General features: G+C 41.5%; 1 protein-coding gene across 5 annotated transcripts in view; it reads right to left on the bottom strand.

Moving 5' to 3' along the window:
* Window positions 1-2,521: 2,521 nt before the first annotated feature.
* The window catches only part of HSPA12A (heat shock protein family A (Hsp70) member 12A), a 193,871-nt gene continuing 176,305 nt past the window's right edge, over window positions 2,522-20,087 (bottom strand). For all 5 annotated transcript variants that reach the window (XM_074999069.1, XM_074999074.1, XM_074999071.1 and 2 more), the window contains 5 exons: window positions 12,515-12,601; window positions 11,812-11,916; window positions 9,558-9,816; window positions 7,787-7,890; window positions 2,522-7,017 (listed from right to left, as the gene is read on the bottom strand). In XM_074999069.1, coding sequence (XP_074855170.1) covers window positions 6,383-7,017; window positions 7,787-7,890; window positions 9,558-9,816; window positions 11,812-11,916; window positions 12,515-12,601 — 1,190 coding nt within the window. In that variant the 3' untranslated portion in view covers window positions 2,522-6,382. The remainder of the gene's footprint in view (window positions 7,018-7,786; window positions 7,891-9,557; window positions 9,817-11,811; window positions 11,917-12,514; window positions 12,602-20,087) is intronic.

The raw sequence follows: 20,087 nt of genomic DNA, 5'->3' as shown, positions 1-20,087 counted from the left end.
TCTGTCTGCAGCTGTGCCTGGCACCCTTATTTCGATGTGTGCTACTATGGCGTGTAGACGTTCCCTCGCTGCGCCTATTTCGATGTGGTGCTGCGCAACGTCGATGTTGAACATCGACGTTGCCAGCCCTGGAGGACGTGTAGACGTTATTCATTGAAATAGCCTATTTCGATGTCACCACATCAAAATAGGCTACTTCAATGTAGGCTTCACGTGTAGACGTAGCCATAGTTACCTTTGTTGTAACCAGGAAGCAAAATATTCTTCAACTGTGTCATTTTGAGACTTCTCCTATCTGCAATTAGTCTCTTGATTTTTGACCAGATTTCCAGCTTGAGAAATACTATTTTCCAAACGCTGTTTCATACTAGGACAGAAAGGGTCATTGTGGATGAATTTAGTTAACTAATGGAGTCTTTTTTCAACACTTTTATTTGAATACAGCTGACGATTATTATCCTGCTTGAAGACAAAACTAAATTAAATGAGTTATGGTCACTTTTGGCATTCACTGGTTCAAAGGAACAGTCCCCAACATATACACAGAAATGACTTACAGCACAAATATTGCAGACATGGTTCATTGCAGCCTAAAGTGTTCAGAGTCCAAAAAATTTATTCAGTGTATCCAACAGAGCAAATTGAGTTTAAAGAGCTCCACAAGGGAGCTTGCACATTTTACAAGGTATTTCAGTCAGAGACTGTAGCACAAAGACAACAGTAATGATAGAAAAGGCCAACACTGGCATGTTCCTCTGAGCCAGCAGAAAGATGAAGATGGGTTATGCATGCTGTTCATCAGTGCTAGTTGGGAATTTTCTATCAAAACATTTTATCAATGGAACATACAGTTACAACAGCATTTCAATTTGCTAGGAGAAACATTTCATGTGCCTCAGTGTTTTCTCTTCCCTTGTTTTGATCTTAATTATTTCTATTTGTGGAACAAAATATATATGTAATTTTGAGTGAAGCTGACATTAAGTGCTTGCCTCACCTGTGGTTGAGCCTGATGTCCACCCCCACTGACCTCTAAGGACTGAGCTACCTGACTGGACTTCGTTTCTCAAGATCTCCTAGGTTTGCTGCATTCCCATGCCTCAGCATTAGGGAGTAGGCAGGTCTGCAAACTGATGGGGTCAGAGGCTGAAGTCGCTGTGGCGGAGCTCAAATGGCTGTGCTTGTTCCTCTGGGTTCATCCCAGTGGCAGAAGTTAGAATAGCCCCTGTGGCTCTAGATTCCAGTTGAAAGTCCAAAGGTCAGTAAGCCACAAATGGGCACAGCTCAGCCTAATAGGAAATCAAAGGCTGTGTCTTCTGTTTTTGGAGTTCTGCCTCATTTTTGTCACCTTGTTTAAACAGCAGGATTTAAAACTTGTTTTGAACTTATAACAAAAGAATCAGATTGGTACAAAGAAATTTAATTTTCAAAATATGTTCTGAGTTAATAAGCCTGAACCAAGGCAGAAGACTTGAATTTCAGGATACTCAAACTCCAAATCAATAACTAAATCGCTATTTTGCAACTTGAGCCTATCTTTAGAATAGTCCAAAACAAAACTGTAGTTACCAATTTGGGTACAAATAGCTACAAACAGCCACTGAACTTGCAGGATACTTATAATTCTGGTCTGAATTCTGATGCTTGAGGCCACCTCAGACTCACATCTTGAGCTTTTGTAATTCATGTACCTTAAAATAGCTAAGTGTTTGCAATGGTGCTTCTCTAGTTTTGCTGCCAACAGTTTCCCAACACTCCTCATTGTTCATAATATCTTTGTTGTACATGAGAGTGCAAAATATGCTTTTTGACAAATATTATATTACAAAGCCATTTATGCCTTACCAATATCTTCCAACACAGGCTACGGTAACATGAGCAAGTTTTGCCAACAAAACTCCGGTTTTGTTGACAAAACTGGTGGAATGTCCACATGCAAAATGGGTTTTGTTGACAGTTTGTTGACAAAACTCAGCACTTTCGCCAGCAGTGTTCTGCCCCTCAGCCACTGACGGCTTCTTTTGACAAAAAAAAAAAAAAAAAAGGTGTGTGGATCCTATGGGGGATCTTCTCTTGACAGACAGTGCATCCAGAACAATGGGCAGCCCTGTCTCCTGCGCTTATGGGTGCCTGTTTTGTTGAAAAGAGCAGGCGGGCAGTCCAGCTGCTCTGTCGACGGAGTGAAGTGTTCTTCCAATTGGCTTCTGTGTGGCTACACTCAGTCAACAGAAGTTTTGTTGGGAAATCTCTTCCAACAGTGGCTTCTGTTGACATATTGCTGTAGTGTAACTGTAGCCAGAGAGATCAATCTGCATGAGCCTCCTAATAATCTACGACATACATAGCTATGCCACCTTCACTCTTTTGTATGTATAGAGAAGTAAGCACATGCAGGAAAAGTAAATTTAAGTATATGCTTAAACCTGCTACCTTCTAAAAATGTTCAAAATATTTTTATAACAATTTTTACATAAAACCCAAACTGAGTGGCAATAAAACCCTCTACCACACAAAATCCAGAGCTTAATTGTATTTTATTTGACACTTTTGAAGACACAAGAATACTCAGGTACAATCCTAACAAGTTGCGAACGGCTTCAAAGGTCAGTGAAATTTGGATTTATCTTGCAAAGAGAGGTGAACAAGATCACAATGATTGATATTTTATAATACAGTTTAAGAATACTCCAAGCAGTTGAGTACTGTAATGTTATGTCCAACAGCTTTTATGTTATTCATCCACTGAAGCCACTTTGTATTATAAATATGCAGCTTATCTCAGCTATTAAATCTCTGCAATATGTGATTAGGCCTTCTCATAATAATGCATTCAATCTCCTGTATATAAAAATCAGCATAAGAATACTGATACATGCTATCTTTACCATTATCATACACAGATCAGACTCAACCACAGAAAACTGCTAACTTCCAAACTAAAGCTAAGCAACTTTGGGTCAAACTCTCCAGTTGTCACCCAAAAACTCCCATTCTTGGAGTTTTGCCTAAGGACTGCAGGGTTTGTCCCTTTAAAATGTAAATAGCACAATATGGTCTGAAATGCCTGCTGCTAAGTGTTCTGCAAGGACTTTACTGCAGAATACACTTGAGTGTCTATTTCAAAAACACTCAAACTCTGTCCAATTAAAGTTCCTACCAATTTTACCACGTAACAGATGGTTCAACTTATATTGTTAAAATGGGCCTCCATATGCCACTTACATTTTGAAGTTGTTTAAAGGGGCTACAAACTGCAGCATGTAACTGCAGTGTAATATTCTAGTTCTAATTCTAAATGGTTGCATTGTGATATTCTAGTTCTAATTCTAAAAGGCTACAATTTCTAGCAGGGGGGCAGGGGAGTTAATTGAGGACTGAGTGGCTGATTGCTCAGCAATCCCCAGGTCTGACAAAATACATTTTACAGTGCTCCCATTAGCTGGAAAGAGAAGTGTGAGGTGCAAACCTATAGGAACTTTTCTCATTTAACAATAGCAAAATTTTTTAACCAATAAAAAGCTTGGATCAAGTTTGAATCTTTTAAAAGGTAAGTATAAAAAGTGCAGAGAATCACTTGTTGTTCTGGAGCTACATTTATGAAGAGCTGCTGAAGCTCCCTTCATTCACAGTAAGCATGCTGAAATTAAGCAGTCACAAGTAAGGGGAACTCCACTTAGTGGGCACAGCACACACATAACAGGGCACTAGAGTTAATTCTACGCTGACTTGAGACCACATAAATACTTCAATATCAGTGGAGTTGTACAGGGTACTCATCTATGCAGAACTCAATTCACATAACTTACCATACGTAAAAATCTTAAACCTTCTTCTCTTTACGCCAGTGTTTCCCAACCTGGGGTCTACAGACCGCTTGGGTATTGCAGGTGGTCCTTGATCATAAAAAATAGAATTGGCTTTGATGGGGGCCTGCAAATGTTTTGGGGAGCTGATTAGGGGTCCAGGAATGGCTTCGGGGGAGGCGAGTGGGGGTCTGCACTAGTGAAAAGGTTGGGAATCATTGCTTTATGCAGGTCATATTTTAGTATTGTTAGAGAAAAGTATTGGACCAGATTCTCAACTCTTGTAATTTGGCAGAGGCTGGATCTGTCAGCTTCTGAGGGATGGCTATGTAAAAATGTATAATAGTATCTAAGGCTCAAGGCATAAGTTCTAAATTGTCATAATTTACAGGAGCATTCATTCATTATTACGATGCATTCTTGAAAATGAAATGGTGACCATTTGAAACAGGAAAAAAAAAACCCAGCAACCGACTAGTATGTCTGTACAATATGCTCAACTCCTATGATGTGCAATGCAGGAAGACTGTTGTGTTCCTTCTGACATACCAGCTCTGCTCTCCCATTATTATAAGATCAGCCTTGCACATTTCATATCTTACCATCTTTAAAAGCCTATAATTACAAAAGCTGAGTGAGAAACTGTGTTATTTAAAATTAACAGCTGAATGCAATCAACAGAGGCAAAGAACGTTTTTGTACCAGAAAATAGCACTGTAAAAAGAAAAGTATGTACAGTATTTAAATATTGTATATACATAAAATTATATTGTTCATAACTCATCTTAAAGTTTCTCTTATTTGTAAACCAGGAAAGGCAACCAAAAAAAATTTACAATTAACATTTTAAGCACAGCAAGCTGCAGGAAACAATGCTAGCAAGCACAGGTTTTAATTATATAAGCAATATCTAGCCAGATAATGACTAGCATTTTCCAGTCCCTTTTTTTACTTAATTCAGTATCTTTTTTTCACATTCTACTAGGGAATTTTACAGGAGATGTAACAAATTCAAGGACAGACTATAAGGGCCCAATACTACACTCTTTAATAAGGTAAAATATTAACTAAGCCCTATCCTCCAGTAAGTAGTGCAGAATTGGGGCATAAATTACTAATGTGATTGATCAAGCTTCCTTTAAAAAAATCAGTAATGGCTTCTATGATTTTAACTTATGCTTAACTAAAGAAAACAGTTCAGCTAAACCATTGACCTTTCAAAGTCTCGAAAGTAGAAGGCAGCAGGGAGGCGGCCTTATTTAAAATACAAATGCTAAAAGTATTAAAAATTTCAGCAGATGCTACAGCATTGCCCAAACTCTCAAGACTGAAATGGGTTTTGATTTGAATCTGAATTTCCCAGTTCATGGGCGATGCAGGGTTCTACGAGTGGCTCATCTGTAGATTTTTATATACAGAAAACTGCTCTATGTCTGGAGATGAGATGCTCCAGATCTGTGAGTGTTAGAAGACATCTCAGGAAGGCAGTACCATTTGGAAAGCATGGTGACACCATGGGCAGTACTGTGTTCTTCCTGCATTCCAGACAGAGACCCCTGATCATGCACAGAACTTTGAAATCTGGGTGGCGCTCACTGATGAAATGGGGCTTTTGTCCTCTGTCTATCGTACTTATCAGCACACCTCCAAAATATATTTTGTTCAGCTGAAATACTGACTTTAAAATTTATGACATTACTGATCCAGAAAAGTTTCTCTTTTTTACTGGTATAAACTTCTTGAAAAGTCCTCAACTGAGCACTCTTCCAAAAATGTTAAAACAGTGAACTAACAGTCACAAAATGCAATCATAGATTTCAGATTAATATTAAAAAAATTTAAATGGAAAGTTGCTTGTTATCAGAGCAATTTCAAATCCAAACCAGGATAACAGGAGTGCAGCTTTAAACAAATAAGAGCTAGAAATAAAGGCAGACATTTCAAACCAGAGTACTTCCATGTTAAGACTCCTAAATCTGTAGTTAGGCACCTACCACAGAAGAGTCCTGATTTTTCTAAACTGCTGATTACAGTCCATTCCCACTAGTCAGTACTTTCGAATATCAGGCCTCTATTCTTTGTGTGCCTAAATACAGATTTAGGGGCCAATTTTAGGCATCCGGATTTGAAGAAAAAAATGACCAAAACTTTTAAAACAAATGAACACTGCAAAAGGGTGATTTGTTCTCATAGTCAGAAGAAAGTGCTCATCAAATAACCAATCCCCACAACTGTCCTGTAGGTAAAATTTTGTAACCATTTTAGCATTTTCAGCTTAATCTTTAGCACTTGGCACCAGTTTGTACTATTTAACAGTGGTGGAATATTCAAACTCACATAAATGATTTAGGAACGGCGACTATTAATACGACTTGTGCTCCCAAATTTCTTAGAATCTTTTGAAAATCTCACCAGATCATTCAAGAGGGAAAAGAGCCCCTTGATAAACTCCTACTTATTGACTGTTCTCGTGTAGCCTGCTTAAATTCAAGCGGATTGTGTCATATATGAAACTCAGAAAATGGAACACTGAAATAATAAATGTGCGGTTGTGTTGGGCCATGGTGGACAGGAGACTTTTAGTAATTTAAGAAATCAATACCAGCTTTGACACTCTTAGAAGTGGCAACATCAATGGCCATGGCTTTAATCTCAGTGTCCCCAAACTGCATTAGTGTTTTGATCTCCCTCCGGGATGGCACCAAAGTATCAGACCCTGTGAGATCCAGACGAAGAGTGCCACACTTTTTCACTCCGGGTTCAGTGATGAAACTCACATTCTCTTGCTCTGAGCTGTAGATATTGATCACTATTACCAACTGGGAAGGCTTGGCAGGCGTGTAACTACGCGACACTGTTTCTCCAAGAGCTACAGATTGGTCGGCAGAGATAAATTTGTCAAAGACGTCAGTGCACCAGCGTGTGCCATCTTTAACCAGCAGCTTCTCTGGAGGGTGCTTTCCTTCTACAAACCGATTCAGGACTCCCACCCCATAGGTCAGAGGGGAACGTCGCACTTTGATGACAGCAGGGTCTAGCCCAAAAAGGACAGCTCCCTTGAGGATAGTGAGGCCCACATCCTGAGGAATGATTATTCGACATTTTGAACCAAAGGCATTCTGGACAGCTTGTTGGAGTAAAGGGGCTTCAGCAAATCCACCCACCAGGAACAGAAACTTGACACTGGTTACTTCTGGCTTTTCAAACAGCTCACCTAAACAGAGAGACAAAGCCTGCTCAGCTGGGTAAGCTTTCTAATGTTTCATAAAGGATGCCCTAAATCACACATTATATTCCAAATACAACCAATTCCATGTTTGGGAGATTCTTAAAATAATATTGTTGTGCTTGCTATACATAATATACTCCATTTGACACAAACTTAATAATCTTATATTGGACTAAGGATTTGGACATTGTGTTTCTCAATCTTTCCACATTATCTTCTACAGTTAAATTAACAAATCCAGTGATGTCTAAACAAAGCTTGGAATTATTTTTACCCAGGCATATCACTTATTCATGTATTATTAGTGGTAAAATTGAACTGGACAACACATCGATGAAGAATATGTTGCGGGGGACAGTCCTGCTTTGGCACAAGAATGAACCAGATATCTTAATATGTCTTTGATTCATTCTATTATATTCCAGATCTGAAAAAAGAAATTCAACTAATCAAGTTACAATCTTTTAAAGACTTGTATTCCTGAAAGCTCAAGAAGAAATAAAGTTTATGCAGCTTTAGCACTAACTGCCTAGTCAAGAGCTACAGAAGAGCTAGAAATATCTCTTATGACACTCGCTGACTTACAGCCTACCCAACAGTCATATTTTTGGGAATTAAATTTCTCACCCACTATTTCTGGGATTAAATTACGCTATTAAACATAATTTCCAGTGTGGGGCTGTTAGGTGGGCATTTGGATAAATCAGACTTTGGTGTATATCCAGTTGGAAACTCATTACACCTCAATACATACTAAGATGTTGAATGATCTGGTCAATTGTAGGTTTGAAAAGAGCATTCATTGCATCTGGACTCATCCTTAACATTCCTTGGGAGGACCACTTGACAAAATCCACACTGCAACAAAAGAGGAAAGGAGCCTGTTGAAACAAATTCTAGTTTTAAGATTAAGATGGCATTTGAGCTGTAGTACACGGCAGATAAGAGATTCACAGATTTACGCCTCTGACATTAACCTCATGTCACTTGCAGCAAGTAAAATGGCCAGTCTTGTCCACCTCCATACTTGGGTGAGCCTCTGCCAGCAACAATGTCTTTTGGTTAACTATGACTGCCAGCAGCATCAGTAATATTCCAAGACCTCCTGAAACAATTTACATACCCTGCAATATCTGCTCACCTGAAAACCAGGCTAATTTGCATTGCCCAAAAGAATACGGTCTTTTCAGTTAAAGTAGGAAAAGACCTCAAGACCATTGCAAAGAAGATTAACAGGCTCGGAAGTTCTAAACACACAAATGAATAGTGCATGGGAGGCAAATTTGTTCTGAGCATTGAGCTGTGAAGTGCAGGCGAGGTGGCAAGGAAATGTGTGTTAAATGGACACAGGAATAAGTTATTCCACTCCTGACTTGCTTATATGAGTGAACTAGAGGGGTCATTTCCTCCTTTTGACTCACAAATATTTAAGATGTCATCCTTATAAGCAGTTTTCACCCCCTTTTCTTACTCTCTATTTCTTTAGCACCTACACTGCTTCCAAAAGGCACCATTATGCATGATTAATGGGAAGGAGAAAGGGTTTGTAATAAGTAAAGATTTTTTTTTGAATACCTAAGATGCATTTTCCAAAGTTATTTTGGCATAGGATGGGATTGCAACAGGGTTTATGTTCCTAAATAATTCAGGTGGTTTGTAAAAATTTACTCAAAAGACTGGGCACTAAGGAGGCCTGGGTTCCACTCTGCCACATACTCTCCATGTGGCCTATGGCAGGTTACATAACCCCTCTGAACCTCATTTTCTCCACCTCTATCTGCAAAATGGAGGCTCAAGTTTAAATAAATAATTGACAAATAGAATTGTTTGTGCTTTTTCCTAAACTGACCTGGAAAATATTCACACATTTCATCTTAAGAGACAAAGACTTGTGTGGGAATGTTATGCATGTGGATGTCATATGAAAGGAAGTAAGAGCCTGGGTGTGCCCATGTACAGAATGTGACAGATTCTTGGACAAATCCATCTGTTTCTCACTGCTGTCTGAAATTCCTTTCAACAGCCAGCTCTGTGCCATCAGCTCCTGCAACCTACCGTATGAAATGGATGCTGAGGCTGGGGAGTGTCAAGGGTGGAAGGCACTGTTACTGTAGGCGTAGCCTGCTTTAAATTATACCAGAAGCTCCTGTGGCTCTTGGTCAGCCCAGAATCAAGTAAGTGAGAAGATGACACATAGTTGCAGTTAAGAACCTAGCCCTATACACATAGCTAGAAATACAAGAGGATGTCTGTGTGGACCCTTGGGAAACTGTGCTATATGAACGAAGATGATTTAATGCAACTCACAGAAAGAAGTTTACAGTAGGACACAACTGTTATGAAGAAAAGTTGGAATGTAACTTTATTTTCTGGTAACTGTACCTAAGGCAATATGATTTTCCCATCAGATTATACTTTCTCATAACAATCTATTACTCTACTTGTAATTAGGATATTTTAATTATTATTCTTTCCAGCAGTGAGTAGTTAATTATTAATCCATCCAGGTTCAATCATACACTTACTTGCTTTTCCTTAAGGCATGTTCCACACTGTGACCTCGAAACTTCTTATAATAGTCAATGAAGGAGAAAGGTAGAGTGATATTGAGTGGATTGGTTCTGTCTGGCGCTGCTGCCCTTTTACGAGACTCAAATGCTATCATCAGATCCACCCAAGCAGCAGGGCGCTTTATTTTAAATTGTTCGATAAAATCCTCTCCAAATATTTTACATAAGAGTCTTTCAAACTCATAGTCCACACCTACAGAACCATATGGTCCTCCTGTATCAAAAGCAAAACACATTGTTAATGTACTGCATTGCTTATTAGAATGTGAGCCCATCACATACAAATCAAGTTCATACCGACACTGCTAAGTAATTTTGCTGTCAGAAAAAGACACTGATGATTCCGTCTGGTATATGAGCAGGTGTTGGCAACCAAAACAGTAAGAAGAGCCATTTTTTCAAATTCAGTAGAAATTCAAAAATTCAAGGGCTGCCGTGCATGTGAATATGAGACAGTCCTTACTAAATAACATCAAACCATACTTTTTGTAAGCCCTATTTTAAGAACACTGCACAAAATGATTTGTAATGTGATACATGTTTACTGCAGGATGGTCACAAAATTTTTAGATATTCTATTTCTTCATTTGTACCATCGTCTTCCTGACTTTCACTCCCGAACCTATTTTAGTTATGTTAATTATACTTCATGTTTTATTTCATTTTTCTTTCTTAAAATGCATGTTGCCCTTCTCAGCAGGAATGCTGCAAGCTTCCTTTTCCTTTTCAAAATTAAGACTTTATTAGCAACATGATCAAAACACAGATACAGGATAAAATCCCACAATGCACTGCACATATTAAAGGAGGAATTATCCAATGTTTCAAGATCACATACTGTTTGCTCTTTCGACAGTTGTTCATTGTTGGGCTTTTAGATGTTCATCATTTATCAAATAATCAGGAGGGTTTTTTACTTCGCAATTATACCATTGGGAGACACAAAGATGTCCGTAAAGAGCCACAGGTTGTAGACCCTTGTTTATGAGCAAGATAAAAATGGAGCTTGTGTTCATGCACAGGTTGCCCTGCAACACAGACAAACACATGTGATGGGTTCACTTGGAGTCACTGGGGCTGAGTGTTCAGGACCCATGCAGAAGAGACCAACTCAGGATTTTATGGGAGCTGTGACAATTACAAGATTGTCCCAGGTGGCCAAAGACAAAGATTACAAGGTAAAGATTAACTGAATCTGTGCTAGGAATGTAATTTGAGAAGTTGAATTTTACTTCCTGGCCACGAACTAATCACCATGTCATTTGATTTGAGACAGGGGCATGCCTTTCCCATCAGGGTCCTCAACCCATTCTGGTGCTCTTCCTTTTGGAAGTCAATGGAGCATGTGTGCGTCTACCTGAATTTGAAGGAGAACACCAGTCAGCTAACAAATCCTCAGTTAATAGCTTGATGGAACTTCACAACAAATCTTTTGTGCTATTAGCTATCCATACATTGACCCCCTAAATGCCCATACAGGTCACCATAGTTTAGGGGTGACCTAGGAGAGAGAAAATGGGAAGAGAGATGGCTAAAGTGTAAGTGGTGCAAGTCAGACCAACAATGGGACTGAACCACAGTGAGGCAGAGTTTGACATTTTCTCTTCTCTTCTCAAAGGAAGTTTTACTTTTCTCAAAAGCTACATCCACACTGGAGCGTTTGTCAACAAAACTCACAGAGCATCTACACACAAAATGCATTTTGTTGACAGCATTCTGCCTCTCCACAATGACGATGAATGCCTTTGTCAACATTTTCTGTTGACAAAGAAGCCATGTAGATGCTCAGGGGGCCCTCTGTCAACAGACAGGGCTTCTAGTTCACCAGGCAGCCCCGTTTGCTGAACTTCTGGTTGGCTGCACAGTCTGGCTGCTCTCTGTCGACAGAGCGGACCACTCTTTCAATCTGCTTGTGTGTGTGGACGTGAGCTGTTGACATAAGTCTTCTGACAATTACTTCTGTTGACAGAGCGCTGTAATGTAGAGATAGCCAAATATATGCATACTGTTATTTAACTTATCTGTGGACTAGCAGTCAGACATGGCATGAAATTAATAAGGCCTTTTGAATATTGACTTTAATATAGGATGAACTATTAACTAAATTGAGCAAACTGTAAAACATCACAGCATGTTCACTGGCTGTAAGTGTAAGATGAAACCCAAAATACTACACAAATGAGCTGAGCAGTGAATAATCTAATTTTACCAGTTGCCTTGTATAGCTCCTTCAAGTGTCCTTCAGGCAGCCTGATCTGATGGACAGTGAGATCCACTGTGCCTCCTCCACTGTCAACAACTATGTAACGGTCACCTGCGAAGCAACAGGAACAAGCACACATCACCTTCATCAGCATCAACACAGCCACCCACTAATACATCAGCATCCTACGGGCAAAACTGTCTTCACAACGAGCACAAAGCCACACACATCAGTACTGAGGACAACTGGCTTGATATTTAGTGGCTCCTAATGGAATGATTTACAGTGATTTATAATGGAAGTGTAACCTGTACCTGGAATGTTACAGATTGAAACATCCACGTGGAAAGAACGTATATTTACCATCAGCGGAGTTGTGCATGCCAACTGTGAACATGCCATTGTGTTAACAGTTCTGCACAAATGTTACAATCCCATCTCACTTACCGAGATGTACTGTGAGGACATTATGCTCTGGTCTGTACTTTAAAATCTGGGTTCATCCCTTTTATAATCGGTACCTTTCCAAAGCCTTGTAGGCTGAGCGCAGTACAGGCACTCATATTTGTTTTTACATTACAGTCATTTTGAGAAGGTAAAAAACGCACAATAAATGGGTGGGAAAGGTTTTTTTTGTTTTGTTTTGTTTTGTTTTTTGCCAGCAACATGAAACCAGCAAGAGCAAAGATAATTCAGGAAAGAACACTACCTTCCTCCAACTCGGACCAGATCTCTCCAATGACGTTTTCCACCAAAAAGGTACGGCTCTGCCGATTACGACGTATGTGTTCCTTAGCTAATCGTTGACAGAGAGAAAATTACTAAGTATAAGAAAACAGGAACAAGCTGATGAAATACAATGCAGAAAGCATATGCAAGCAGAGAGAAAGCTTTCTATGTATCCTTCAATAAATTTCTAACAAAACAGATAAAAAATGAGAAATAGGAATTAACAAACGATTTTTGAAAGAAAAAATTCAGATATTCTATACTTTATTTATAGCCACTGGATTTCAAACAACACTCTTAAGATTTTGAAAGAGTTCTTTATAGGATGTATTTATAACAAAAATGAAATCTACCTATCCATATGGTAACATATTTTTTGACTCTAGAAATACCAAGATGCACTTTTGCCAGTAGGTGGCATACTTGACGCATAACACAGTCATCAAGAATTGTTTTAAAGTTGTCTAGGAACTGAGGACACCTTGGCTAAGATATTCAAAAGTGATTGTTCATTTTGGGCACCCCAAATTTTGTTTGCACAGGATGGGATGCCCAAAATGGGCCTCGCGTTCAGGGGGTAGGTGCTCAGTACCTTCTGAAAATTAGGACTTTTCAGAATGTCTTTCATTTGAGCACCTGTACTCATTAGTTACTTCTTGAAAATCTTGGCCTTTGTCAGTTTTGTGCTACGGGCATAAGTTGCAGGAGCAAATCTTGCCTGTTGTATTCAGGCAAACCTCTCTCTGGATTACAGTTAAGAGTTTTGCTTCACGGAGGACTGTAGAATTTGACCCATTACACATATGGGCATACCAGCACAGGTCAATTTAAATACATATGATATAAAAATGAAGTATAATTCAGTAATTCATGGAGTAGTCTGGAGTAGGCATCCTTCAGTCTACGTAGACTATGGATTGCACCCTTCGTAGTTGCATTTGGGATCACCATTTGCAGCGTCAACTGTGACTGTGAAGGCCCACACGAGAGTGACATTCCTTGCTGCATGTGTTGCATGCGTAATGGGTGTCCGGCAGGTCCTTACTGTGCTTTCTGTGGGCTCACTTCTCCTCTGCTAGCTGTCTGATCTTCATCTCACCCTTCTGAAGGCCCTTGTGTAGCTCCTGCCTCCATCTGCTGCAATCGTCTGCCAGCTCCTCCCAGCTGTCCAGCTTGATGGCTACCTCCCTGAGGTCCCTCTTGCAAACATCTTTGTAGCACAACTGGGGGCATCCGGGAGGTCTTTTGCCAGAGACTAGCTCGCCATACAGGATGTCTTTTGGGATCCTTCCAGCATTCATCCTGTGGACGTGGCCAAGCCAGCGGAGCTGCCGCTACCTCAGGAGGGTGTGCATGGTTGGGATTCCAACTTGCTCAAGGACGGCAGTGTTGAACACTCTGTCCTTCCATGATATTCCAAGGATGCGCCTGAGGCAGCGCAAGTGGAAGACGTTCAACCTCTTTTCCTGGTGGTGTACAGGGTCCAAGACTCACTGCCGTAAAGGAGGGTGCTGAGGATGCAGGCTCCGTAGACTTGCATTTTGGTGTCGGTGTACAACTTGATGTTATTCCACACTCTCTTGCTGAGTCTGGACAGAGTTGTGGCAGCTTTTCTGATCCTCCTATTTAGCTCAGACTCCAATGACAGGGTGTCAGTGATGGTGAACCCGAGGTAAACGAACTCGTGGACGACCTCCAACGTATAGTTGTCAGTGCTGATTGATGGAGGTTCAGCAACGTCCTGACCAAGTATGTTTGTCTTCTTTAGGCTGATGGAAAGCCCAAAGTCCTTGCATGCTTTGGAGAACTGATCCAGCAGTTTCTGAAGCTGGTTTTGCGTGTGTGACACAACAGCAGCGTCATCTGCGAACAGCATATCTCTGATGAGGACTTCCCACACCTTAGATTTAGCTTTCAGCCTTGCAAGATTAAACAGTTTCCTGTCAGATCTTGTGTGCAAAAAGATGCCCTCTGTTGAAGATCCAAAGGCCTGCTTCAGGAGGAGTGCGAAGAAGATTCCGAACGTTGTCGGAGCAAGGATGCATCCTTGTTTGATGCTGCTCCTGATGCTGAAAACATCCGATAATGTGCCGTCATATTGGATGGTTCCTCTCATGTCTTCATGGAAAGACTGGATCATCTTGAATAACCATGGTGGACAGCCTATCTTGTGGAGCAGTTTGAACAGTCCATCCCCACTGACCAAGTCGAAAGCCTCGGTCAGGTCGATGAAGGCAACATAGAGTGGTTTCCTCTGCTCCCTGCATTTCTCCCGCAGCTGCCTCAGAGAGAAGACAATGTCAATGGTAGATCTCTCTGCACGGAATCCTCACTGTGATTTGGGATACACCCTCTCAGCAATCTTCTGGAGTCTGCTGAGGATGATGCGAGTGAACAGTTTACCAGTGATGCTCAGGAGGGAGATTCCATGGTAATTGTTGCCGTCGCTTCTGTCTCCTTTGTTCTTATACAAGGTTACAATGTTAGCATTGCGCACATCCGGTGGAGCCTCTCCCTCTCTCCAGCACAGGCACAGTAGCTCATGTAGGAGTTCCAGGAGGGTTTCCGTGGCACACTTGATTACCTCTGGTGGTATACCATCCTGGCCTGGGGCCCTTCCTACTGCAATGTTGTTGATGGCTTTCTTCAGTTCGTCCACAGTTGGTTCCTGATCCAGTTCGTTCATCAGAATAACGAGCCTAGTGGATAAGGGAGAAGCGGTGGATGTGGTATACCTAGACTTCAGTAAAGCATTTGACACGGTCTCACATAATATACTTATCAATAAACTACGCAAATACAACTTAGATGGGGCTACTATAGGGTGGGCGAACAACTGGCTGGATAACCGTACCCAGAGAGTAGTTATTAATGGCTTTCAATCCTGCTGGAAAAATATAACTAGTGGGGTTCCACAGGGGTCTGTTTTAGGACCGGTTCTGTTCGATATCTTCATTAACAATTTAGATATTGACATAGAAAGTACACTTATTAAGTTTGCAGATGATACCAAGCTGGGAGGGGTTGCAACTTCTTTGGAGGACAGGGTCATAATTCAAAAGGATCTGGATAAACTGGAGAAATGGGCTGAGGTAAACAGGATGAAGTTTAATAAGGACAAATGCAAAGTGCTCCACTTAGGAAGGAACAATCAGTGTCACACATACAGAATGGGAAAGGACTGCCTAGGAATGAGTACAGCAGAAAGGGATCTAGGGGTTATAGTGGACCACAAGCTAAATATGAGTCAACAGTGTGATGCTGTTGCAAAAAAAGCAAACATGATTCTAGGATGCATTAACAGGTGTGTTGTGAACAAGACACAAGAAGTCATTCTCCCGCTCTACTCTGCGCTGGTTAGGCCTCAGCTGGAGTATTGTGTCCAGTTCTGGGCACCACAGTTCAGGAAGGATGTGGAGAAATTGGAGAGGGTCCAGAGGAGAGCAACGAGAATGATCAAAGGTCTAGAGAACATGACCTATGAAGAAAGGCTGAAAGAATTGGGCTTGTTTAGTTTGGAAAAGAGAAGACTGAGGGGGGACATCATAGCAGTTTTCAGGTATCTAAAAGGGTGTCATAAGGCAGAGGGAGGGAACTTGTTCTTCCTTGCCTCTGAGGATAGAACAAGAGGCAATGGACTTAAATTGCAGCAGGGGAGGTTCAGGTTGGACATTAGGAAAAAGTTCCTAACTGTCAGGGTGATCAAACACTAGAACGAATTGCCAAGGGAGGTGGTAGAATCTCCATCACTGGAGATATTTAAGAAGAGGTTAGATAGATGGCTTTCAGGGATGGTCTAGAAAGTGCTTGGTCCTGCCATGAGGGCAGGGGGCTGGACTCGATGGCCTCTCGAGGTCCCTTCCAGTCCTACTCTTCTATGATTCTATGATTACTGGTAGGAGCTCGATGGCATTGAGGGCTGTATCAACCACAGTGTTCTCGTGTGAGTACAGCTGGGAATAGTGCTCGACCCAGCGCTCCATCTGTTTGGCTTTGTCAGTGATGACTTCACCAGATTTGGATTTCAGAGATGCCACCTTGTTCTGGGTGGATCCTAATGCCTTCCTGATGCCCTCATACATTCCCCTGAGATTACTAGAGTCAGCACTGGTCTGGATGCTGCTGCGTAGCTCGAGCCAGTAGTTGTTGGCACAGTGCCTGGCTGTCTGCTGTACTGTTTTTCTGGATGCTCTGAGTGCTTGCAGGGTACTCTGGCTCGGTGAGCGTTTGTACTCCAGGAGTGCAGCGTGCTTCTTTTTGATGGCTGGAATCATCTCCTCGGAGTTAGCTTCAAACCAGTCATTTGTGTTTCTACCTCTTTTTCCAAACACTGACAAGGCCTTGTTGTAAATTGTATCCCTCAGATGCTGCCATCTGGATGTCACATCGGCACCCCCAGGGTTGCTGCGCAGATTCTCCTCGAGGGTCTCTCTGAACTTTTCAGTTCTCTCTGAGTTTGCTGTCTTTCTGGCATCAATGTGGGGCCTTCCAGTCGGTTTTGAGTGGTACAGCTTCTTGGGTCTCACCTTGAGTTTGGAGCAAACTAGCGAGTGATCTGTATCGCAGTTGGCACTATGATAGCTGCGTGTCAGAAGGACATTTTTGAGGTTATCACGTCTAGCGATGACCACGTCTAGTTGATGCCAGTGTTTCGAGCGTGGGTGTCTCCGTGACACTCTGTGTTGTGCTTTGGTTTGGAAAAATGTGTTTGTGATGCACAGATTGGGGTATGTGCAAAGTTCGAGAAGACGCTGTCCATTTTCATTCATTTTTCCCACACCGAAGTGGCCTAAGCAGGAAGGCCATGAGTCACGATCAGCTCCAACTCTTGCATTGAAGTCACCCAAAATGTACAGTTGTTCGCGAGCAGGTATTTGAGCTATGGAAGCACTAAGCACGTCATAGAACTTGACTTTTACTTCTGGTGCGGTGTACAGGGTTGGAGCGTAAGCGCTGATCAGGTGGACAGGACTGGTGCAAGTTTCAAGTATGACCTGAAGGAGTCTTTCTGATCCACCCATGACTAATTCCACCATTTGTAGAAGGGTGTTTCTGATGGCGAAGCCAACACCATGCTCCCTGGGTTCTTCTTGGCCTTTACCCTGCCAGAAAAAGGTGTAGTCCTTTTCCTTTAGAGATCCGGAATCTGCGAGTCACGTCTCTTGCAGAGCACCAGTGTCAACTTGGAGCCTCTTCAGTTCCTCATGGATGACAGCGGTCTTTCGGGTGTCACTGATGTCCTGAGGATCTTCAATCAAACTGGTCAGCATGGTCCGCACATTCCAGCAAGCAAGCTTAAAACTTTGATGGTTTCCTTTTCTTGTTGATTTTCTTATTGGTTTGCCTGGTGCTCAAATTTCAGTCACTTGTCAGGTTTGGGAACCTTAAGCCTCACGCACCCAGTGAGGCAGGTGAACTGTGGCGGGACAGTACCCTACTGGCTGGGGGCTGCCCAGCTTGAGGCGGGCGGTGACTGCCCAGCGAGATGCGATGATCTCTCCCACCATCGAAGGCAACCCCTGGCACTTGTTCTCTACACCAATCGAGCAAGAGCCTATAACCGGTATCTGTTACCTCCCATGTTGGTTCAACGCTGTTAAGTGATGCTGGAGTACCTCTCCAGGCGCGAGCCTGGGCAATTTTTTTTTGGGACCCTGGGCTACCCAGGTGCCAGTGTCCCCCTCTTGGCTTTACTGATATAGTCCAAAGGAGAGAATAACCTCTACGTCTGGTACCAGCTCAGCTGCAGAATTTGCCGGGTCAATGCCAGAAGTTGGCACAGAACAGCCTTAGGACTCCCCTCCAGATTTTTTGTCAGGGTTTACTCCCTTAGCCTTGCTCCTTCCCAGGATAACCCACAAGGCAGTAGGGAGTAACTCATGATTATAGCAATAATTCATTTCATGAAAAATTATCTCCACAGAGACATTCATTTTGTGTAATGTGATTTGCTAGTGTCTCTGCTAAAGTATTTCTAAACCCAGCTGGTGCAACTAAATGACTAAATCATTTCCAGTCTAACTTTCACACATTTTTAAAGGCAATCGGTATGATATTACAGAAAAAATTCAAGCACATTCCATGCTATGGCAAAACAGTTTCATCTGGAAAAATATACAAAGCTAGAAAGAAGTAAATTTATAGTATATAAATGGCCAGTTGTATCTTGCTATCTAATGATAATTCCATTTCACACTTCCAGAGTGTCTTCCAGTTGAAGATATCCAGGGACTTTACAAAAGCCAATGAATAAATTTGAGTTCTCCTTTGATGCAAGCAAATATTATTATCCTCATTTTACAAATTGAGAATAGACATAGAAAGGTTAAGTGCCACTTGAGTCAATGACAGAGCAGGGGATTGCATCCAAGGAAGGCTCCAATCCAATACCCACAAACGTCAATGGGGGTCTTTCTATTGATTTTAACAGGCACCGGCTCAGATGCGAGACACGCTCCTTTGCCCATTAGTTTATGCTTCCTCTCCTAATGTAGATTTATCTCAGTATTATGAAAAGTACAACTTTTGTTCTGACTGAACCAAAATAGTTCTTGATGTGCTTCTCCCAGTTTATGTTTAAAGGGTTCTCCTTCCAACTTTGCTTGGTTCCCTGCCATGTGTTTATTGAATTTTAGATTAAAGCCCAAATTAATTCACTCAAAGCCTTGTTTTCACTAATTCTGACTGAATTTAAATCCTTTTTCTCCACACCAACTCCAACCTTATAAAGTCAAGAAAGGTAACTGACTGGAAAATGATTTTTGACAGAACCCTGACTTTGTGAACAGATTTTGCTCAACAACCAAATCCTGTATATTCCTTTAACAAAATAAGAAAAATTATTTTTACTTCCATAAGGACAAGTGCCCTGGTGGCCCAAGCAACGAGTCGTGGAAGGTCTTGAGCATGTGGAACTGGGGTTTGGCTCAGCTATACAAAGGGTGGGACAAAATGTGTGAACCCACACATGGGTTTGTACCCTGTGTTTTGTAAGAACTGTGCTCTGCAAGGGATACATCAACTAGAATAAGGACAGCAGCCACAAAACAGGTGCAGAGGCATGACAGGTACATTGACAAACTTATGGTAGCACCAGTCAAAACCACTTGTTTGGGAATGTTGTTGCTCAAAATCCAGCTGTCAAGAGGCTCTGTGGCCTCGGCACAGGAGAGAGGTTTCTGTCCTGCTCATTAAAAGACACCCTTGAGCAAAACCACTTTACGCAGGGGTGAGGATTTTACCTCTGATACTATTAGAAAAAAAAGCCACATCAAGGTCTTTGTGGCATGGACAGAACTAAAACTGTGATTGCTAATTATTACTTCATCTATAAATCTGATATGATATTTTATTAAAAGGATTCAATCAGTTTTATTAATTCCGAAATTTCTGCCAGTGAACTGGAGCTCCCATTAAATATTGGGAGACATCAAATGTCTAAAATGGGCAAATTAACTGAAAAACTTTCTCTCTCTGATTTTGCCAAATTCTTTGCTGGGTTAAACTAGCACAACTCCACTGTTGTCAATGCAGCTGCATCAATTTACGCCAGC

This window comes from Carettochelys insculpta, chromosome 7 (genome assembly GCF_033958435.1).
Source record: "Carettochelys insculpta isolate YL-2023 chromosome 7, ASM3395843v1, whole genome shotgun sequence".
NCBI classification, from domain to species: domain Eukaryota; kingdom Metazoa; phylum Chordata; order Testudines; family Carettochelyidae; genus Carettochelys; species Carettochelys insculpta.
Note: the sequence above shows the minus strand (reverse complement) of the source record. Positions and strands in the feature narration are given on the sequence as shown.